At 42.4% G+C, this 24,159-nt stretch overlaps 1 protein-coding gene across 1 annotated transcript; it reads left to right on the top strand.

The window, feature by feature from the left end:
* The first annotated feature begins 11,143 nt into the window (after window positions 1–11,143).
* LOC128125687 (leukocyte immunoglobulin-like receptor subfamily B member 3) lies at window positions 11,144–23,694 on the top strand. The gene is made up of 20 exons (XM_052763318.1): window positions 11,144–11,267; window positions 11,430–11,465; window positions 11,688–11,972; window positions 12,113–12,415; window positions 12,720–13,004; window positions 13,146–13,448; window positions 13,730–14,014; window positions 14,161–14,460; window positions 15,649–15,933; window positions 16,080–16,376; window positions 16,693–16,977; window positions 17,710–18,012; window positions 18,639–18,935; window positions 19,158–19,460; window positions 20,655–20,774; window positions 21,249–21,324; window positions 21,409–21,440; window positions 21,681–21,733; window positions 22,927–23,082; window positions 23,158–23,694. The coding sequence occupies exons 1-20, from the start codon at window positions 11,234–11,236 to the stop codon at window positions 23,266–23,268; spliced, it is 4,149 nt and encodes a 1,382-aa protein (XP_052619278.1). The 5' UTR covers window positions 11,144–11,233; the 3' UTR covers window positions 23,269–23,694.
* The last annotated feature ends 465 nt before the right edge of the window (window positions 23,695–24,159 follow it).

Below are 24,159 nucleotides of genomic sequence, written 5' to 3'. Positions count from 1 at the left end.
TTCGACCCCTATTATTCTTAAGTTTGGTCTTTTCATGGTGTCCCAAATTTCTTGGACATTTTGGTTCATGACTTTGTTGGCTTTAGTGTTTTCTTTGACTGATGAATGTATTTCTTCTACTGTATCTTCAACGCTAGAGATCCTCTCTTCCATCTCTTGCATTCTGTTGATTATACTTGCATCTGAAGTTCCCAATCGTTTACTCAGATTTTCTATTTCCAGCATTCCCTCTGTTTGTGTCTTCTTCATTTTTTCTATTTCCCTTTTCAGGTCTTGGACTGTTTCCTTCATTTGTTTCATTGATTTTTCTTGATTTTCTCTCAGTATTTTATTGTTTTCTTCCAGGACTTTATTGATTTCTTCTAATTTGTTTGCCCTTTCCTCTAGTTGTTTACAGCGTTCTTCACATTTTTTTGTCTTTTCCTCTACACAAGCCTCTAGCTTCTTCATGATGTCATTCATAAGGCTGTTTTCTTCTGCTTCTTCCAATTTCTGATGTTCAGGTCTAGGTGTTGGAGGAGGGCTAGGGCCTGGTGATGCTGTATTGCTATTCATTTTGTTGTATATGTTTCTGCCTTGACGTCTGCCCATCTCCTTCTGGTTCGTTACTGGCCTTATCCGCACACTTGGTTCAGCCAGACCAGTGTTCCAAAAGGGAAGTCCAGAGCAAGATGGGAGCTGGGGGCCAGCCTCTAAGTCTCAGGAAGAGGCTTGGGGCTCAGGCGGATGGGCGTGGGGGCAGGGCGTGGAGACTGCAGGGCCTGCCAGGGGTCTTGGAGAAGGGGATCCTTCCCGGTGGGGCTAGCAGGGAATCTGCCCGGTGGCCAGAACCTGGGGCCAAGTTGGGCAGGTCTTCCCTGGAGTGGCTGGTGCCGAGGGATGGGGTCTGGGGCAAGGAAGGGTACTCACCAGTTTTCCAAAAGGGAAGTCCAGAGCAAGATGGGAGCTCCATACATGTTCTTTTTAATATTCTTGCAGCAAGCTTCTGTCCTAGGATCATCACAGGAGAGTCTTGCTATGGCCTGAACAACTTTACCAGTATGCAGATTGCTGGCCTTGCTCAAAGATAGTATAAACTTTCAGATGTTAAGTTTAAAGACATACTAAAATTAATACAGGTATGAAGGGTAGAGCATTCACAAATGATGCTGTAATTATTTAGGTGCCATTATACAGGCTACTTTGTAACAAGTGAGATAATGGTAAACACATAAAAAAGGATGGATTTGATTCAGTTTATAAAAAAAAGTATATTTATCATTTTTAATGTTTAGCTTTCCTTGCCATGCTTTAAGAAGGTGAAAGGCAATTGCCAGTTCCCACAAATTAGTTTGAATTGAATTGCCAAATTGCAGGAGAGGACTTGACACCCCAACACCATGATATCAGACAGGTTCATTAACAGTAGCATTCATTTCTACAGTTCCATTCAAAGTATACTGCTTCCATCTTATCTCTGAGTGAGAATTATTTCCTTGAGGGAAGCCATAAAGGCTCAAATCTATGAAGTCTCCTTGGGAGACATTAATTAGCACTCAAGATTTCTCACTCTTACATTGTTGCCAATGTGCCCAGGCAGATTCCTTACTGGTAATCTTCATATCACAGAATGGTAGATTTATGGAACTAGTAGCATTAACCTCCTGTCATGAAATCAGATGCATGAAGCATATAAAACTTATTACAATAATCTTGGGTAGTATTGATTATCGATAACCATACTTGAAAGGTTATTTTTAGACATTGATTTCCATTTCCCATACAAATAGAAATCCCTTGTACATCCACAGTGTAATTGTTAATCACTCTACACACCTCCATTGTCTAAGAAGGACCTTGGTTGTCATTTGGACCAGGTAACTAAGAAGATTAATTAACCACCACAAGAATATTCATATCTTCCCAACTTACTGCTAGGTTAACAGGGGAGTTAGGAATGACAGCCCAGTAATTATGATCCATCCTTTTACCTGCATCATCACAACCAAAAGCATGGGAAGAAATAAGTTTACAGAATTTAGTGGCTCTTGAATCATACAAAGTATTGTCTCCCCCTTGTCATACTAATTCTTAAGCTGTCCCCAGGTGGGAGGACTTTTTGTTTGCTCCAAAGGACTCCTGTCTCTCATCTTTTACCAAGACATTTCTGACCACAGCCTCTGGGCAATGTCTCTTACTCATGCTGGATTTTTATCAATTTCAGTGGGATCCACAATTTTTTATCTCTTGTATAGATATAAGCATAACCCAAACACCATCATCATACCTTCCCCATTTTCTCTGAAGATATCATGGTATCCTTGTAGTATACAGGTTGATTTAATTCAGTAATTAATTTCCTATGGTCCAATGACTTTCAGCAGGTATTGTTTCTGTTTCATTAACATTTAGTAAATTTAAGGTTAATAAGGCATTATGCAGTCTATCTTTAGGGGTCTTCATATCCCCCTTGTGTTTAGCAAGAATCTCCTTTAGAGTGCGATTAGATCTTTCAATAGTTGATTGCCCTGTAGTATTGTATCATATTCCTGTTATGTGTTTTGTGTTATAATGCACAAAGAATGGTTTTATTTTACTGGAAACATAAGCTGGGGAATTATCAGTTTTAGTTTGTACCAGTATGCCCATTACAGCCATTGTTTCTAATATATGTGAATTTATTGACTCAGCATTTTCAGAACTTAATGCAGAATCCATTGAAACCCTGACTATGTATCAATGGTAAATGAACATATTTTATATTTCCAAATTCTGCTAAATGAAATAGATCCATTACCCAAATTTCAGTTTTTTGTGTACCTTCAGGATTAGTTCCTGCAGGTAAAGAATCCTGTTTATAAAAACAACTTGTACGACAGTTTTTTAGCCTATTGCAAGTAATGGAAAATATCTTCTTTACGCTTCTATTATTAACATGGTGTTACTTATGTTACTTATGAAATTCTGAGGCTTCTAACACATTTCCTATCAGTAACTGATCTATCTCTTCCTTTCCTTTGCTAAAGGTCCAGGCAACCCAGTATGAGATCTGATGCAGGTAATATAAGGTGTGTGATTCCTTTCTTAAATTGCCTGTTGCTCTTGTATAAATAATAAAGTTAATTATGAATAATAAGGAATAAGTATAGTAGTTTTTATATGCAATACAACCCTTTCTGCATATTGAGAATCAGTAGTTAAGTTAAGAGATTCATTAATGTCTAATAAAACCATCATGATGGCATACAACTCTGATTTTTAAACTGAATCATAAGGGCCCTGAACAACATTACTGTTGTTCCCTGACTTATAAGCAGCCATTCTTAATTTATTTGCATCAGTAAGGATGTAAGAGCCCCAGGAATTGGTGCTCTTTCACCTTGCAGGGGAGAATTCACTCATTTCTTTTTTTAACTTGTAGTTGCTTAATTTTTGGATAATTGTGGTTAATTTATCTTAAGAAATTACTACAAGCTCTCTGCTAGTCATCATTAACTGCCCACAACTGCAAAATTTCAGCACTAGTATAGGGTATTACAATCTCAGCTTGGTCCATTCCTGACAACTGAAGTCTTGTTGTTCCCTTTATGAATAATTCAGAGATTTTTTATGTATTTTGGTATTTTTTTACTCTATGGGTAGAATATATTAAACTGTTTATGGTAGAAAAGAAAATATCCATTCTAAAACATATCTCTCAGTTTAATTATATGGTGTATTACATTGACAGATTTTTATATGTTGAACATCCTTGTATCCAGGGATGAAGCCTACTTGTATAATAAATCCAGTAGAGGAATGCATAGAGGGTAAAATCATGAAAATACTGCTCTTTGTGAGTTCTAATCAGATCCACATAACCATTTTATATATTTTGTTCTACTTAAGCTAATTCCTTTTCAGCCTCAGTTGTTAATTGTCTTGGGCTGTTTAAATATGAGTCACTTTGCAAAATTTGAAACAAATTACTTAATTTTTGAGTACACAATCCAGTGGTAAGATGCAGTCAACTAATATCACCCAATAATTTTTGAAAAATCATTAAGAGTATGTAAGTAATATCTCTTAATCTGTACCATTTCCCTCTGAATTCTTGGGTTACTAAATTTATAACCTAAATAAGTAAAACAATCCCCTCTTTGTATTTTTAAGGAGAAATTTATAATCCCCATAGGATAAAAATTTCTGTACCACATTATACATTTTTCTAAGTTATCTATCTGTATCAGAAGTAGCCAATAAAATATCATCCATATAATTATAAATAATAGATTGGAGAAATTGTTTACATACCAATTCCAGTGGTTGAATTACAAAATATTGACATAACTTCAGGTAATTTAACATACCCTGAGGTAAGGCACTCCAATGAAATTCCTTACTGCTTGAACATTATTATAAGTAGGAACTGTAAAAACAAATTTTTCTCTATACTGATCTTGTAAAGGAATAGTAAAGAAGCAGTCTTATAGATCAATAAATATAATAGGCCAGTCTTTAGGTAATAAGGAAGTGGCACAGCTGTATCTGAATGGAATGGCAGAAATCATAAAGCCAGCACAGCTACTTGACAAAGATCCACCAGAGCTGAGCCACATGATGGCTGCCATGCCACCTTTGTTTTTCATCTCCACCTGTTACATACTTGGGGTACTTTTAATATTTGTAAAATTTGAGGATGTTGGATTGATGGAAAATTCCTTATGAATCATTTATGCCTTCTCCCAGGAATGCTGCTTCTACGCTTATCCAGGAAAGTCTTGAACATCCTATCCCCCACTACTCTGAGGGAGATATCCTTATCTACTTGAAGGTCTTCCTTATGCCTTGGAGGTTGTGACACATAAAGAAGCCAGAGGTATCTTTATGAGGCTATGAGACATTCTTGAGGGCTGGAGAGATGGCTCATCCGTTAATGGCTAGGCTCACAACCAAAAATATAAGAGACATTCTTGAAACATCTGTCCCTCTACTTACACTGGAAGAAGATATTCAAAACAAATAAATTTAAAAAGGTCAACAAGATTCAGTGGGCTAGAGAAATTGTCCAGTTCAGATTACAAGGTTCTTTCCACTGTACACTCAGACAATTACATGGTGTACATATGCCCTACATAGAGACATATTGATAAGTAAAGTATGGAGTGGACAGATGATGAAAGTATGAGATGTTAGGACCTCCCTCTCTTAGAAGTTAACTCATGTAGAGCCACTACAATGTCATATGACCAAGGAACAACAGAATGCCGGGATTAGACATATAGACAAATTCTATAAGGATACAAATGTGTACATTGATTGTAATAACTGCAGCTTTAGCCTGAGGGTTTTCCTGGGCACTCTGACCACTAAGAGTTAATAATACATTGCTTGGGACATGGCAAAATGCTCAGGGTGGTTGAAGATTTTGTTTTGGTCTAATGTCCTTGAACCACCCAAAACAACTAGCCTGAGCACAGGCTGTCATATGCCTCTAGATTCTCAAAAACTGGGTTTTGGTGCTAATGAGTATAATGATAACTCTGTTTATTAATGATGTCAAAACTTGAGGGAAAATGATTGGAAATGGTAACTCTGTTCTGTCATAGTTTATTAATGATGACTAAAAGATAAGCAAAAGGAAGTGAAACACATGTCCAAAATCAAAAATGATGTGATCTGTGTTTTGGAACATCATGAATGTATCCCTGCTAACTAAATTCTGGCTGCTAGTCCATCAGGTTGCAAGATTCTCCCGAACACCTTGGCCTGGCTCACTTTTTTCCCCTGCCGACTCCTTACACCCTCTGCAGGACCCATCCACTGCTGGGGATGGCTCCTGGCAAGGAAGGTAATAGAATTCCAGGTTGCAAAGTTCCCATAGGTTGAATTATCTTATTTATTCCTTTGGTAGGTCAATTGACATTTTTGGTTTTCCAGACTTTATTTTTATAAGAAACACAGGAGACTTCCAAGGACTAGTTGTTTCCTCTAAGTGCTCAGCATCTAACCGGTGTTTTACTAGTTGTTCAAGTGCCTGTAATTGTTCTTTAGTTAAGGGCCACTGCTCTACCCATACAGACTTCTTAGTTAGCCATTTTAAAGGTAGAGCAGTTGGGCTACTGGCATTGGCTCCTATTCCAAATTTGGACAGCCAATTCCTGTCCTATCTTGCTTTTGTACAACCTGCATAGCCTGTGAACTTCCCTTAAATTTCTTCCTGATGCTTTTTCCAGGAATATATTCCACATTAAACATCAATTTATTGGCTGATTCAGAAAATTGTAAGAATATTAATTTCAGCTCCCCATTGTTGTAACCAGACTCTTCCCCATGAATTCATGGCTATGTCAGGCACATAAGACTTTAATATTCCTTCCTGTCCTTCTGGTCCTATGCATTTAAACAACTCTACACTCTGTTTTACTTCAGATAAGGTTTCAATAACTACAAATTGAGTAGCGACTTCTTGTAAAGGTCAGATTGCATCCTAGGATTCTGGTAAAATTATAGATACATCAGGACCAGAATCCAATAAACCTTGAGGATAATGATTATTTTCAGGCATTTGCTGCATAGTTACAGGGGACACCTGTGGGGGTGTTCTTATAACCTTAGGCAACCATTCCTCAACTCCATCATAAGTTGGTACCATATATCCATAATTAAATATTTCCATTTTTTTCTAATAGGATAATTCCTTTTCTTTCCCTATTTCTTATAGGGAAAATTTTTCTTTTAATTCTTTCTTCTTTCCTTCTTAATACTGGGAAGATTTCTTTTTTATGTTCTTTCTTTATTTTACCATTTCTCTACTGGGAAGTTTCTTTTTCCTTTTTTATTCTTTGTCTCAGATGCTCTTGTATTTTTAAACATGCAGTTATCCTTTCAGCCTTTCTTATTTCTGGCTCTGTTTCATCTGATGAAGGAAGAGAGTCATCTCCACTATCTTGCTTTCCTCACTTTCACTGTCCTCTGAAACAGCCTTCCTTCCTATCATCCTGTGAAGGAACGTTCTCTTCATCTGACTGACAATTTCCAGCCTGAGTGTCTTCATTTTTACTTCCTTGTTATACTTTAGATACAGCTTTAAGTGACTCCTCACTCTGCAATGGCATCAGAACATTTGAAATTAAATTACGTAAGGACCAAATTTTTAATGGTATTTCTCTCCTTTTTATAAGACATTCTTTACATACGTTTATTTTATTATAAATAAACAATTGCCGAAATTGATTTTTATTTAAATTTTTTATTCATTTTATATACCAACCACAGACCCCCTCTCATTCCTTCTCACTCTCCCAATACCCCTTCCCTATGACCCACTCCTTCCTCTCCTCCAAAAGGGTAAGGCCTCCAGTGGGGAGTAGGCAAAGCTTGGTACATTCAGTTGAGCCAGGACCAATCTCCTGCCCCCTGTATCAGCATTGAGCGAGGCATCCCACCATAGGTAATGGGCCCCAAAAAGCCAGCTCACGTACTAGTGACAGATCCTAATCCCAGTGCCAGGGGCCCCACAAAGAAACCAAGCTACAAAACTAACTCCCATATGCAAAGGGCCTAGTCTCCCATATGCAGGGGGTATAGTACAGTCCCATGCAGGTTCCACAGTTATAGAACTAAAGTTCCTGAGTTCCACAAGCTTGTTTCAGTTCTCTCTGTTGATTTCCCCTTCATAATCATGACCCCCCTGCCACCCTTGCTCATAAAATCACTCTTCCCTCTCTTCAACTGGACTTCCAGAGTCTGACCTGGTGTTTTGCTGTGGATCTCGCAAATGTTCTTCTGGTATGATTGAGCATGCCTTGGGAATATGTCCAAGTGTGGTATCATTAGGTCTTGAGGTAGATTGATTCCCAATTTTCTTTCTTTCTTTCTTTCTTTTAACTTTATAATTAAATTTAATTTTACATATCAGCCACTGATGCCCTTGATCTGCCCCTCCACCCCTGCCTTTCCCAAAGCAAACCCCCCATTCCCGTCTCCTCCAGGGCAAAGACTCCCCTGGGGATTGAGTTCAACTTGGTAGATTCATTCCAGGCAGGTCCACTTCCCTCCTCCCAGGCTGAGCCAAGTGTCCCTCTATAAGCCCCAGGTTTCAAACAGCCAGTTCATGCTTGTGGACAGGTCCCTGTCCCAGTGCCTGGATGCCTCCCAAACAGATCAAGCTAATCAACTGTTTCAGTTATCCAGAGGGCCTGATCCAGTTGGGGGCTCCTCAGCAATTGGTTCATATAGTTCATGTGTTTCCATTTGTTTGGCTAATCGTCCCTGTGCTTTTTCCAACCTTGGTCTCAACAATTCTTGCTCATAGAAATCCTCCTCTTTCTTGCCAACTGGATTCCTGGAGCTCCACCTGGGGCCTGGCCATGGATCTCTGCATCCAGTTCCCTCAGTCATTGGATGAGGTTTCTAGCATGACAATTAGGGTGTTTGGCCCTCCTATCAACAGAGTAGGTCAGTTCGGGCTTTCTCTTGACCATTGCCAGTAGGCTATTGTGGAGGTGTCTTTGTGGATTTCTGTGAACCTCTCTATCACTTTGCTTCTTCCTATTCTCATGTGGTCTCTTCATTTATCATGGTCTCTCTTTCCTTGTTCTCCCTCTCTGTTCTTGATCCAGCTGTGATCTCCCACTCCCCCAAACTCTCTTTCCCTCGACCCTTGCCCTTCATTACCCCCACTCACTTCCAAGTTGTTCATGTAGACCTCATCCATTTCTCTGTCATTGGGGATCTCTGTTTCTTTCTTGGGGTCCTGTTTTCTAGGTAGCCTCCCTGAAGTTGTGAGTAGGAGTCTAGTCATCTGAGAACTTACCATCCTGATTTCCAAAGTAGCTGTACAAATTTACACTCCCAATAGTAGTATAGGAGTGTTCCCCTTGCTCCACATACTCTCCAACATAAGCTGTATTCAGTGTTTTTGATCTTAGCCATACTGACATGTGTATGATAGTATATCAGAGTCCTTCTATTTTCATTTCCTTGATGAATGAGAATATTGAACAATTCTTTAAATGTCTTTCAGTCATTTGGGATTCTTTTGATGAGAATTCTCTGTCTAGATCTGTAGCCCATTTTTTAGTTGGATTGCTTGGTATTTTGATGTCCAGTTTTGTCAGTTTTTTGGATGTCAGCCCCAAGTCAGATGTGGGGTGGGTTTAAATATTTTTCCATTCTGTAGGCTGTCATTTTGTCATATTTATCATGTCTTTTCCCTTTCAGAATCTTCTCAGTTTCAGGAGCTTCCATTTATTAATTGTTCCTCTCAGTGTCTGTGCTACTGGTGTTATATTTAGGAAGTGGACCTCAAAAGAACAATACTCAACTTCATATGGAAAAAGAAAAAAGCCCAGGATAGCTCAAACAGTCTTGTACAGTAAAGGAACTTCTGGAGGTATCACCATCCCTGATTAAAGCTCTACTGTAGCTTGGTATTGACTCTTCTTTCTGATGAGCTCTCCTCAAAGTTCTCAACACTTGCTTCCATATCTTCAGTTATAATTGAACATGAGGAGTTGCCTGAAATTAATGGCCATGCTGTTTAATTAATACCAAAATCTATGTAAGCCATTTTTCCTTCACTTTCCCTCCATTTCCTATTAACTGACATTTATTTATTTTATAATTTTATTTAATTTTACATATCAGCCATGTATTCCCCTGTCCTCGTCCCCAGTGCATGAACTGGCTCTTTGGAACCTGGGGCTTATGCAGGGCTACTTTTCTCTGCCTGAGAGGAGGGGACTGGACCTGCCTGGACTGAATCTACCAGGTTGCAATGAATCCCCCAGGGGAGTATTAACTGACATTTTAATAATTGCAATTCTGTTGCTCCTGAGAAGGAAATTTCCCATGAACTCCTGCTAATCTTCTAGTCCCCTTACCCTGAGAGTGATTTCCTTCAGTCCTCAGAGATGTATGGGATCCTTTGTCCTTCTTTAAGCTCCACATTGTGCATTAATTTCTTGTATATTCAGTGTGGGTATATGTTCAGCCAGATATGTGAAAAGTTGTACAGAGGCACATCAAGGATGAATTTTTATCCTCTTCTACCTGTAGGGTGGATTCACTTCTATGGACTGTACAACTACTGGTAAGTAAAGGATCCTTTATTGTTTTACAAATCACTCCTTTAATAAGCCAATTCTATATACCAAAGTCTTTGTTTGAAGCCCCCAAGAGAGATAATGCCAAATGCAAATTCTCCTTCTTACCATAGCTTTTTTTTTTGGTTGTTGTTGTTGTTACTAAGTTTGCACAGGCTTTGATCCGTAGGAAAACTCTCAGATAAAACTTTAAACAGAAGGTATGGAGACAGGGGTAACAATCATAGAAGGAAGATCAAGGCTAGAAGCTAACCCTCCAGTGTCAAACCGGGTTAGCTTGTGGGAAATGAATCTTCCTTCAGGTTTCATGAGTCCAAGGTCCATCTTTTCTACAGAGTGCATTCAAGAACATCTAGAGGTAAACAGTGAGACCCAGTCTCAAAAAAAAAAAAGAAAAATAAATTTGAAAATGTTTGCTCATATCCCTCTTAGGAACACTTATAAAACTCATTGTTTCACCCACTTAATTTGGATAAAATCATGTCTTTGTCTCTGTCATTGATGTACCTTCTTGGGAAATAGCCATTTAGTATTCATGTATCCCCAAGAAAATTTCCCACAAATTACTCAAAGCATATCTAGGGCTGGGTAGGAAGCTGGCCATGATAAAAGAACCTACAACATTTTGAGTGTCATCTGACTGAAATGATAGAGAACCAAGCAGAAAGTCTGACAGGAAAAGATCAGCTCTGAGCCCCCTCAGCTGAAGGTGTTGGTTCAGAAAGATGCCAGGATTATTTCTTGTTAAGTCCTGGTCTTTGGTGAAGAGGACCATCCAAGAAAATGTAGATGGCATATGGGAGATGCTCTGCAAGAAGATACCAAAATCAGATATGGGTTTGTAAACCAATCTCACAGGAAGCTGACTGAGAAAGGGGAGGAGATTTAGCCCTGCCAGGGTTTCAGGAGGCTTCCTGTCAAAAACCAAAACCAAAACCAAGGAAACCCCCAGGAACGGAGACCACGTGTTTTGCAGCCCCACCCTTCACTGCAGTGGGAAAACAAAAGGCACTTGCCTAGAAAGAGCAGTTCCTGTTTTTGCAAGGACTGCCTGTATAACATACTCTTGACAAGGAGGCACCATACTGCACAGGCAATATACTTTGTGTCTGTTCTTTTGGCAAGAGGACGAACCATCTGCAAACTTTTGGCAACTGGAAGATGCTATGATCCCCAACCTCACAGTTCTGCTTTGTCTTGGTGAGAAATGAAGTTATGGAGAGAGAATTCTGTTCTGAGAAGTAGTCTACCTCATAGTTGAGCAGTAATCCATCAGGGTGTCTCAGTAGCTCAGAAGGCATCTGGAAGTGGAGGTCCTGCTCAGGCTTCAAGTACATACACTCACAGGTAACTCTCTTGCAGGACTGATTGTGTGCCCCAGGAACCCAGTGGTAGCAGGTGAGTGTCTTTCCAGCTTTTCTAAAGTGTACATTCTCAGTGGGGATCACAGGTCACCTGTGAAGAAAAGAGATGGAGAAGAGCTGGTGTGGGCTGATGCCGGTGTTGCCTGCAAGGTCCTGAGAACGAGAGCATGGATTTGAGCAGAATGTCTTCTGACCAAACTTCCATTTTTTTTGTTGTTGTTTGTTTTTGTTTTGTTTTGCTTTGTTTTGTTTTCAGGGGTCCTCTCTAAACCCACACTCAGAGCTGTGCCAGGTAATGTGGTAACCACTGGGGAGCAGGTAACTCTAATTTGTGAAGGCCCCTTAGATGCCCAGGAATACAAGCTCTATAAAGAAGGAAATCCAGATTTCCAGATACCAACAGCTTATGAAGACACTGAAAAAAAGAACAAGATCATTATCTCATCCATTAGAACTCACGATGCAGGCCAATATCGGTGTTATTATAAAAGCCCTAATGGCACATCAGAAATCAGTGACACCCTGGAGCTTGTCATAACAGGTGAAAGGACCCTTCCCCAACACTAGGATTTGTCTTGAGGAAATGAATATATTTCCTGTGGGGTCCCTTGGACAATTCTGGAATGGGGTGACCATGTTAGCAATATAAGTCCACTTAGGATGTTTCCTCTTCTCTCCTAGGAGTCTACTCCAGCAAAGTCACCCTTTCATCCCTGCCCAGCCCTGTGGTGACCTCAGGAGGTTATGTGACTCTTCAGTGCTCCTCACAAGAAGAATATAACAGTTTCATTCTAGTGAAGGAAGATCAAAATTTTTCCATGCGCATGGCCTCACAGAACACATACACTGGTGTATTCCAGGCCCTGTTCACAGTGGGTCCTGTGACTTCACAACAGAGATGGAGATTCACATGCTATGGCTATTACCTGAACAACTTACAGCTGTGGTCACTACCCAGTAACAGCCTAGAACTCCTGGTCTCAGGTAAGGGAGCTTTAGATATTGCTTTGAATGATCATTGGCCAGATAAGAGGTCACAGAAATGGACTTGATATGTGGTGGGTTGGTGAGCTCATGATCCTGAGCCCAATGTCACAGAACTCGGGATACAGCTGTGAATAAGGTTCAAAAACCAGGATGGGCATTAAAAGTAGAAGCCATTAGGTCCAGGGAAGAATGATGTCTTAATGTGTCCTTCTGCTGTTGCAGATCAGCATAACTATCATTTGCAAGTGTGAATTTCTTTGTGCAACTGTCTTAACATACAATTTTTTCTTGTTCTTTGCAGGGACCCTCCACAAACCTACCATCTGGGCTGAGCCAGGCACTCTGATCACATTAGATAGTCCTGTCACCATCTGGTGTGAGGGGACCAGAGAAACCCAAAAATATGTGCTACATAAAGAGGGAAGTGCAGAACCCTGGGACAGACAGACCCAAAAGGATCACAACAATAAGGCAAAATTCACTATCCCTTCCATGACAAAAATGCATGCAGGGAAATATCACTGTTACTGTTACAACTCTGCTGGGTGGTCACAAAACAGTGACACCTTGGAGCTGGTGGTGACAGGTGAGAGGACTCATCCCTAATCTCAGGACCTGCTTTGAAAAAGGGACTACATTCACTTTGAGATCCCTTTCTCAAATCCGAGAAGAGGGGCAAATGTATACTTTAGCGAATAAACTGCACAAGTTTCCTCTTGTCTCCTAGGAGTCTATCCAAGCAAAGTCTCCTTGTCAGCCCAGCATAGCTCTGTGGTGACCTCAGGAGACTATGTGACCCTTAAGTGTTTCTCACAGCATGGATATAACAGGTTCATTCTAATTATGGAAGATGAGAAATTCTCCAGGCACATGGACTCACAGTATACATACTACAGGGACTTCTGGGCGCTGTTCACTGTGGGTCCTGTGAATCCCCAAAAGAGATGGATTTTCACATGCTATGGCTATTACTGGAACAGTCCCCAGCTGTGGTCAGTACCCAGTAACCATCTAGAGCTCCTAATCTCAGGTAAGGAAACCCAAAACTTTTCTCTGAATAATAATTGATTTGACTAAGGATCATAAAGAAGGATCTGATATATGGTGGGCTAATGAACTCAAGCTCCTATGTCCAATTTTACAGAATGTGGGAGACAAGGGTGAATAATAACAGTAGAACTTAGGAGTCCATCAAAAGATTGGGTCTTTATGTGTCCCTCTGCCTTTACCAATCAGCTTAAGTGTCATTTTCAAGTGTAACCTTTGCACAAGTATCCTAAGAGATGTGTCTCATTTTTTTCTACTTTGCAGGGACCCTCCACAAATCCATCATCTGGGCTGAGCCAAGCACTCTGATCACATTAGGGAGTCCTGTCACCATCTGGTGTGAGGGGACCAGAGACACCCAAATGTATGTGCTACATAAAGAGGGAAACCTAGAACCCGGGGACAGACCGACCCAAAAGAATGACAACAATAAGGCAAAATTCACCATCCTGTCTGTGACAACACTGCATGCAGGGAAATATCACTGTTACTCCTACAGCTCTGCAGGGTGGTCAGAGCGCAGTGATACCCTGGAGCTGGTGGTGACAGGTGAGTGTTTGTACAATACTCAGGAATTGTGTCCCAAGACATGACTCTTAAAACGTCTGCTCTGAATGTATTCCCACTCATCAGCCTTTCAGGGGACAATGCAGACTGTGTGAGCCCATTTAATTTTCCATGTTTATCTCTTCTAGGTGTCTCCATCAAACCCAGACTGACAGCCCTGAACAGCCCTGTTGTAACCATAGGACAGTCTGTGACCCTCTCATGTACCTCAAATCAGAGATACAATGGGTTCAGTTTAATTAAGAACAATCAGAAGTTTTCCAGCTTCATGGGCTCACAGAATGTACGTACTGGACTGTCTTCTGCCACGTTCCAAGTGCGTCTCACGACCTCCAGCCAAAGATGGAGTTTCAGATGCTATGGCTATCACTCAAGCAACCCTCAAGTGTGGTCAGAAGGGAGTGACATGCTGGAGCTTCTAGTCTCAGGTGAGGAAGCCCCAGGCTCCCTATTGAATGACATTGAACCTGAAACAGTTTTCCCCAGGAGACCCTAATGTGTGATAAGTATGGGGAAGGACAGGTTCCTGAGCCTACATATACAGCATGTAGATTAGGGAGTCAATATACAGAAAGCGCTGAGGGATGTTCTGAGAAGGGAGCCTGGCAGGGTCAGCAGAGAGATGGATGTTCAGATGGTTCCATGTGTCCTTCTGTCATACAAGGGTCAATTACTCAGCACAGTGACACCCTGGAGCTGTTGGTGACAGGTGAGTGGATACTCAGGAATCATATGAATCCACAGATGTGACTCTTTAGAAAAGTTTGCCCTGAATGTATCCCCACTCATTACTCAGGTTTGGGGGACAATCCAGACTGTGTGAACCCATTTACTATTCCATATGTATCTCTTCTAGTTTTCTATATCAAACCCACCCTGTCTGCACTGCCAAACCCTGTTGTAACCTTAGGAGGATCTGTGACCCTTTCATGTACCTCAAATCAGAGATATGACGGGTTTGTTTTAATTAAGAATGAGCAGTTCTCTAGTTCCATGAACTCAAAATATGTATACACTGGTCAGTCTTCAGCCAGATTCCAAGTGGGTCCCATCACACTCAGTGAAAGATGGAGTTTCAGATGCTATGGCTACTACTCAGGAGAGCCCCATGTATTGTCAGAAGGGAGTGACATCCTGGAGCTTCTAGTCTCAGGTGAGGAAGCCCCAGCCTCTCTATTGAAAGACACTGAACCTGAAACAGGTTTCCCCAGGAGACCCTAGTGTGTGATAAGTGCAGGGAAAGAATGGTTCCTGAACCCACTTATACAGCATGCAGACTATGGGAGTCAAGATATAGAAAGTACTGAGGGGTGTTCTGAAAAGGGAACTTGGGAGGGTGAGGAGTGTGACAGGTCTTCAGAGGGTTCTGTGTGTCCCTGTGGTGAGCACAGGGAAGGATAGGTGTATTAGCCCACAGATACAGATGCAGACTCTGGGAGTCAAGATACAGAAACCAATGGGAGGTGTTGTGATAACAGAACATGGGAGGGTCAGCAACGATATGGATCTCCAGAAGGTTCCATGTGTCCTTCTGTTATTCCAGGGTCACGTCTGAGCTTCGCATTCACTGTACAACTGTTTAAAGTCCCACATCCTTCTCACTTACCTCTTTCCAGGGATGCTCCAGAAACCCAGCATCTGGGCTGAGCCAGGCTCTGTGATCACCTCAGGGAATCCTGTGACAGTCTGGTGTGAGGGGACAATGGAAACTCAAATATATTTCCTGTATAAAGAAGGAAGCCCCGCACCCTCAGGCAGATTGACTGCACCAGTACCTGATCACAAGGCCAAGTTTTCCATCCCAACCATGACAGAGTATAATGCAGGACGATATTACTGTTACTGTTATAACTCTGCTGGGTGGACACAGCAGAGTGACACCCTGGAACTGGTGGTGACAGGTGAGTAGATATTTAGGAATTATATGAATTCCCAGATGTGAGTCTTTGGAAAAGTCTTCTGTGAATGTATCCTCACTCCTTACTCAGGTTTGGGGGACAATCCAGACTTGTGAACCCATTTAATATTCCATATGTATTTCTCCTAGGTGTCTACAACAAACCCACCCTGTCTGAACTGCCGAACCCTGTTGTAGCCTTAGGAGGATCTGTAATCCTTTCATGTACCTCAAATCAGAGATATGATGGGTTTGTTTTAATTAAGGATGAGCAGTTGTACAGCTCCATGGACTCACAATATGTATATTATGGCCATTCTTCAGCCAGATTCCAAGTGGGTCCCATCACTCTCAGAGAAAGATGGAGTTTCAGATGCTATGGTTATCACGCAAGCAAGCCTCAAGTGTGGTCAGAAGGGAGTGACATCCTGGAGCTTCTAGTCTCAGGTGACTAAGCCCCATCCTCTCTATTGAAAGACACTGAACATGAAACATGTTTTCCCAAGAGACCCTAATGTGTGATCAGTACAGGGAAGGACAGGTTCCACAGCCCACATAAGGGCCAGCACACAAATTATGGGAGTCCAGATACAGAAACCACCGAGTGGTGTTCTGAGAAGGGAATTTGGGAGAGTGAGGTGAGAGAGAGAGAAGGGTCTTCAGAGGGCTCCATGCATCCTGTTATTCAAGGGTCAAGTCCAAGTATCATATCCATTGTGCAAGTGTATAAATTCCCACATTCCTCTCACTTTCCTCTTTTCAGGGACCCTCCAGAAACCCAGCATCTGGGCTGAGCCAAGTTCTGTGATCACCTCAGGGAATCCTGTGACAATCTGGTGTGAGGGAACCATGGAAACTCAAATATATTTCCTGTATAAAGAAGAAAGCCCAGCACCCTCAGGTAGATTGACTGCACCAGTACCTGATCACAAGGCCAAGTTTTCCATCCCATCCATGACAGAGTATAATGCAGGACGATATCACTGTTACTGTTATAACTCTGCTGGGTGGACACAGCACAGTGACTCCCTGGAACTGGTGGTGACAGGTGAGTGGACACTAAGAGTCACAGTCCTCACATTTTCTGTGTGTTGGTCCCTGAAAGCTCTGCTGCTGGCAGAGTACGACCCACATGCAATTGGCAACAAGGAAAATTTAGATCACACTGACATAGTTGTTGCTGGTTCACACTTCTAAAAAGTATGACACCAGGTGGTTGATTGTAGCAAATTTAAACACAGTACAAATTTGGACAAAAAGATTCCTGGTGTTATAGAAAATCCAGTGAACAACTAAGTCTTATTGCATCAAAACTCAACTCAGAAGTGACCATGAAGATCGGTTCAATAGCTAACGGGCCTGTGATCTGGTGTGGTCTCTGACCAAGATAACATAGATGTCAGCAGGCTATAAAGTGTATGTGACATCTTCCCTAAGAATGAGGTTCATTAACTGAGAGCTAATGATGAAGTCTAGGGAGACAGAGTCTAGGATATACATTCTGGGGTATTCAGGTGAGGTTTAGAGCTACTTATTGATGGTCCCCTGGCTATTAACATCTACTCACAGGTCTCTTGATAGAAAACAGGTATTTATTCCATCAATTGTTCAGAAACACTGCATGAATAACATTCCTGATTTCTACCACGTTATTTGTGAGATCAAGTACATCATGTCCTCTACATTTTCCCTCAGGAAATATATCTCCCAAATATTTTCACCCATAGCCCAGCTGCTGGAGACAATGTATCATTTAACAGGCCACATCATCTTCTCCTAGGTTTCTACCATGGTAAACCTACTCTGTCAGCCTTGCCCAGCCCTGTGGTGACCTCAAGTGGGAATGTAACCCTCCAATGTGTCTCATCAAAAAGATACCATTGGTTCACTGTGACTGGGGAAGATCAGAATTTCTCCAGGTCCCTCAAGGCACAGTACATAGACACTGGACAGTCCCAGGCTCTGTTTCCTGAGATCCCTGTGACATCCATCAAGAATGGGCCCTTTAGATGTTATGGATACTTCAGAAGTAAATCACATATCTGGTCAGAGGCCAGTAACCCTCTGGAGATATATGTCTCAGGTGAGGAAGACTTATTCACTCAACTGGTTTTTGACACAAGAACCCTTTATCACTTACTCTGCTATCCCGAGGATGGTTCCAGCCATGATGGCTGAAGGCAGATCTCGACTGCTATGACCCAGATTATGAGAGACCCTGAAACTATCAGAGCAGGGAAGGAGAGGTTATTGTCCTAGTTAGGATTGTATTATTGAAATGACATACCATGACAAACAGCAAGTTGTAGAAAAAGATTTTATTTGGCTTACACTTTTACAGCACTCTTTATCCTCAAAGGAAGTTAGGAGAGCAACTCTAACAGGGCAGGAACCTGGAGGCAGGAGTTGATGCAGAAGCCCTGGAGAGTTGCTGCTTACTGCCTTGCTCAGCCTGCTTTCATATAGAACCCAGGACTACATGCCCAGGGGTGGTACCATACACAATCTGATGGGCCCTCTCTTGTGAATTTCTAATTAACAAAATTGCATACAGGAATGTGTGCAGCAAAATCTTATTGAGTCTTTTTCCTAGTTGATGTTCTCTCTTCTCCAATGACTCTAGCTTGTGTCCAGCTAACTTAAACTTAGTCAGCACAGGAATGTATAGCAAGAGTTGACCTGTTGCCTTTATACATATCCTTCTTCCAGGGTCATCCAGGAAGCCCTCCCTGATAACCCCCCAAGGACCCCTCCTGGCACCTGGAGAGAGACTGACCCTCAAGTGTTACTCAGACATGAGTTATGACAGATTTGCTCTTTCCAAGGAGGGTGGAAGTGATGTCCCACAGATGTCTGCCCATTTTACCCAGGCTGGAGAGTCTCATGCAAACTTCACCTTACACTCTGTGGATTTCACCACTGGTGGCCGGTATAGATGCCATGGCTCATACAGCATCTCTTCTGAGTGGTCAGCCCCCAGTGACCCTCTGGACATCCTGATCACAGGTGAGGAACATAGTGTATTCTCTCAGGAACCCAGACTCTGATCATGGTCAGCTTTGGGGAGGCCAGTGATTGATGGTCAAGATGGTGAAGATCATCTTAGGAGGAACATCTGTGGAGAGGGGAGTAGATGAATAGCATTCAGGGAAAATATAGAAGACTATGTAATGAAAAGGGGTCTCAGAACAATGACTGTAGCCCCTCACTCACCCTTCTTCTCTCTAGGAAAACTCTTTGTCACACCCAACCTCTCAGTGCATCCAGGCACCACCATGTCCTCAGGAGAGAATGTGATCCTGTTGTGTAAATCATCAATCCCAGTGAACAGTTTCCTTCTGTTCAAGCAGGGTGCATTGCATTCTCACATGCGTCAAATATCAAAGCTCCAAGATTCACAATATCAGGCAGAGTTCTCCATGAGTGCTGTGACCCCATCCCTTGGGGGTACCTATATGTGCTTTGGTTATCAAAGCTCATCTCCATACCTGTTGTCACACCCCAGTACACCCGTGGAGATCATAGTCTCAGGTGAGATGGCCATGACATGTGTGAGATCAGAGGATAGCACTGGATACTTGACCTTGGAAGCTCTTGACTGGGATGAGAGTTAGTTAATTTGCAGGAGGGCTAAATAGAAAGTGTTTAGTAGTCAATGATACAGAGGCAAGCTGGAATTCCTTGATTAATACCCATTCTACCCTCTTTAGGAAAATTCAGTATGTTCCAGGTAGGCAGCTGCAAGGTTCTGGAGAGGCTTCAGTGTAGATGTAAGACTAAGAAGAACTGAGATAATTAGATCAGACATTACCCCATCACCCCCTCCCATTGTCCTATTACCAAGTTTCCTGAGGCCACAAGGCTCATATCAAGTGTTAGATTTTCCTGTCTAGGAGTTTGTTTCATTCCAGAGTGTGAAATCTCTCAGATCCTGTAAGTCTTAACGTCTCTATCAGCTTGCATGTTGACCAGGATGCTGGAATTCAAGCTGTGTGCTCAACATGGTCCCCAGAACCAAAGAGGCTCACAGGCGAGGACGTAATAGCATCATCCTGACAAAGAGAGATATTTGACATCTATCCTAGGAGAGAGAAGCATGTGAATGAGAGCAGGAAGTAACTTCCCACAATTTCCCTAACTCATCCCATGATGCCCTGAAAACCAGTCCTTCACACCATGGAGTCTGACCACAGAGCTCTAAACTAGAACTCTGTTGCAGGATTGGTCCAGGCACTCAATCTAGATATGGGGTAGATGCAGTCTTTTCTGACAGATTCACATGGACAAACCTCTCTCCTGTGTGATTCTCAGTTTCTATAAGTATGCTCTGGACTAGATGTTAAGTTCCTTTTAGTGCTGATCTTATCTGTGTCCTTCTCATACAGCGAAATTCTCTAGAAACCACTTCTGCAATTGTCTTGCCCCATCTGACATTGTGATCTTGACACTGTGTAGCCGTACGTGACACAGTCTTTTCAGAGTACACAGGCTCCTTCCTTTCAGTTCATGCAGTTTAGCTCCAGAGTAGGGAATAAGACTGAAGGCTGGATTTCTTGTGTTCAATCCTCAGCGATGCTCTTTCCTGCTGGGTGACCAGCAGGTGAACTGTCTGGAGTGATGAGAGTCAGTCTCATATTGCATGGCTATGAGGGTGGTCGGTAGTGAATACAATGACTTAGTATGTGCCTCTCACACCAGTCCTCATTCATGTTATCTGTATCCCAGGACTAGCAAGATACCAGAAGATTTTGATTGGAGTTTCTGTGGGATTCCTTCTGCTGCTCTTCCTTCTTACCCTATTCCTTCTGCTCAGACTCAGGCACCAGAAAAATCACAGCAAGGGAGGTGAGTAGCGTGTGGGTGGTCATATTCTCAGGGTGTAGTACATCCCCTGTTGGCTACCCAAGCAGGGACTAGGCAAGCGAGCCCTGTGGAAAGCCCAGACGGGGAGACATCACTTTAAAAACACTTCTGTGAAACTCAGTGGCGCATGCCTTTAATCCCAGCACTCGGGAGGCAGAGCCACACGGATCTCTGTGAGTTCGAGGCCAGTCTGGTCTACAGAGTGAGATCCAGGAAAGGCACCAAAGCTACAGGAAGAAACTCTGTCTCAAAAAAAAGAAAAAAAAAGAAACATGGACAGATCATCAATATGATCTTAAAACTTGTGCAGTACCAAGTATCATGTGAGTTGTTCCATCTTCTGGAACATTTGAACACATACACATATGAAATGAGTTGTAAAGCTTCTTTCCTTTCCTAAAGGTACTAGGTAAGGATGCTCCACCCTCATGACTGAGACTCTTCTCTTTCTTGCAGTCCAGACAGCGACCAACTTGCAACATTCTGCAGGAGCTGGAGAGCTAGTGACCAGGGACAGAGGCATCCAGAAGAGGTAACTCAAGGCCAGCAACCTAGACCCCCACCTGCCTGCCTCCCCTCACTGCCACCTGACAACCTCTTTTCTCTCCATATCTAGCCCAGCTGCTGTTATCCAGGAAGAAACCTTGTGTGAGAGAAAGAGGGCCCCTGGGAGGGAAATGTTTGAGGTTTCAGCATCACAGGGGTGATGGAGGGTCTGGGTAATTTCTCTGAGGCACCAAGTCACTATGACACTTGCCAAACACTCATTATGAACCCTTTCCCAAAATACCCTTTCTTCTGTTGCTATCCAGGGGGGGAAGGTAACTGGGGAGGTGAGAAGTCCTAGGAATTTGGTCAGGGGAAGACCTGTATGTTCTGTTATTACAGATACCATGGTGAAGGGAAGACAGAATAAAGAGAGCATGGAGCTGGACATTATGGTGAGACTCTTTTCCACAATGCTATGAACTTATGACCCACTTTACCCTGGAATCAATCACTGTCCTTTTTCAGCTCCCAGCATTACCCACAGCTGGCTTCTTGATTCTGGAAGCACTTGTCTTCTGTGTGCTGTGACCTTACCCTTGCTTCCTTTACTTTTGGCCGTATGGCCATACGTTCCGTTCTCACAGCATCTCTCTGCTTGCTGGCATGCATCCTGGTCTCAGAAGACTATGTAAGTGTCTGAAGCTAGTTCAATGGTAAAGTGATTACTTTGAATGCATAAGGCTTAATATTATCGACAAAACTAACAAGTAAGTGAACAGGAAATATGAATATATGAGAACCCTCACCTGACAATGTTTGTGTGCACACATGTGTGAGAACAGGTAGATGATAGAGGCCAACAATCGATGTCTTCTTCTATTTTATTCCACCTCATTTTCTGAGACAGAGTCCCTCAATGACCTTGAAGACCATTGATTGGCTAAATTGCTACCATTGAGCCTTGGACACCAGTCTCCCTTCCCCAGTACTTGGGTACTAGGCATGTGCACTCTTGCTTGGCTTTTTTTAAAATGTGGGCACTGGTTATCTAACTCAGTCACCCATATTTGCAAGGCCACCCGCCTGCAGCTTGGCTCCTCTTCCAATTTCCTGGATCTCACTCTTGACCATGCCTCCTGTGGGAGTAGCAGATACAGAGAGAACAGAATTCCCCCCACACGGGGACAAGCTATAGGATAAGGAATACGATGAAGACGACACAGAGACTGAGCCTTGCAACGTGTTTGAGGGAAATGAATGAGAGGGAATTAGTTGTGGTTGTGTGGGGGAACATCATCATTGTAAATTTAAAGGGAGGGCTGAAAAGAGCCTTCTGAAGAGAAATCTGAGTGGGGAGGATACTAGAAACGTGATGGACTGGCACATCTAGGCAGGGCATGGCAGGTACGGGTGTTATGTGGGAAGGAACATTCTCTTTCTAAAAGATGGAGCCCATGGAGTGAGGTCACCTTGTGTGGATAATATGTCAGAAGTTCAGGAAGAAACTGCCAGGCACTCAGAGGTCTTAGGCAGCTCCAGAGACCCCATCAGCAATGACATTGTTTGACCCCATAGAAATCGAGTGGGAGTAGAGCCTCTGGGGCATCAGTATACACTCCCTGTGCTTTGTTTTCTTTTTTGGCAGAACCAACATGAGGAAAATCACCCCAAAGATTTGTATGCTCAAGTGAAACCCTCCAGACTCAGAAGGGCAGAGCCCACCTCTCCTTCCCTCATGCCAAAGGAACCGCTGGACTCAAACAACAGGCAGGCAAAAGAAGACAAAGTGAGAGACCATCAGGTGGGTCCTGACCTCTCCAGTTCCCCAGGCCCCCAGTGCTGAGCACAGACCTTACTCTACCTTCTCCCACTCCAGGCTGCTGCATCCAAGGAGCCCAGTGATGTGACCTATGCCCAGCTGCACATCATGACTCCAAGACAGAGGCAGCTAAACCTCGCATCTCTCAGGCCGAAAAGTGCCACTTGAGACACTACTCTGGTGTTTACCTGTCCAGATCCAGGGAGATCCAGACTCTGTATTCTGTGGGGGAGGTAGGACTCAGGGAGATCAGAAAATAGAATCTGCCACAGGTGGACAGCCATTTTGCAGATATATCACACAGAGTCTGGTAACTTTGGGGACTCAACCCATTATGTAGTCAGAGATAAGTAATATCCCTGCATTTTATAAATAAAGCAAATACTTTGTCAGTATTCAATGGATAAAAGAAAGAAAGCAGGAGTAAAGGAAGTTTCTGGTTTTGTTTTTGTGCTTTTCTTTGTTTTTTGCTTTTCTTTCAAATTCATAATCTTTTTCATTAATTGTTATTGCATGTACATGTGAATATGTATATACAAAGTTTGAAAAAAATTTCCTCTGAATATATATGTGTGTGTGTGTGTGTGTGTGTGTGTGTGTGTGTGTGTGTGTGTGTGTGTGTCCCAATGGTCCCAAACAGTGATTGAGAAAGTCAGGGATAAGAAATAAAGATGACGAAAGCGGCAGCTGAATCAGAAGGTCTTGCATAAGTCAATGTCTCATGTCAAGCAAATTTATTAAGAAGTACACTACCTCATATACTATTTGCAATGGGCAAATGGCCAAGGTTAGCAGAGAGGCAAGTCAGACAATGTTTGAAAAGTGAACATGAGAAATTTCAAACAGATTCCTTAGGAGGATAACCATTGCCTGGGAAGCAGAGTTCTGTCCCGAGAAGCTGCAACTTCAGTTCCTGAGAGACACTGGCCTAAGTGTCAGACTGGCCTACAAGTCTGGTCTTTTAGTAAAGGCCTCTTAGAAAGTCTTGGTTCATTAAAACTTCCTGTACAGAATCACAAATAAATATATCAAAACCTTTTCTAAATCCATAACCTCATC

This window comes from Peromyscus californicus, unplaced genomic scaffold (genome assembly GCF_007827085.1).
Source record: "Peromyscus californicus insignis strain IS unplaced genomic scaffold, ASM782708v3 Scaffold_4__1_contigs__length_199733344, whole genome shotgun sequence".
Lineage (NCBI taxonomy): Eukaryota > Metazoa > Chordata > Mammalia > Rodentia > Cricetidae > Peromyscus > Peromyscus californicus.
Note: the sequence above shows the minus strand (reverse complement) of the source record. Positions and strands in the feature narration are given on the sequence as shown.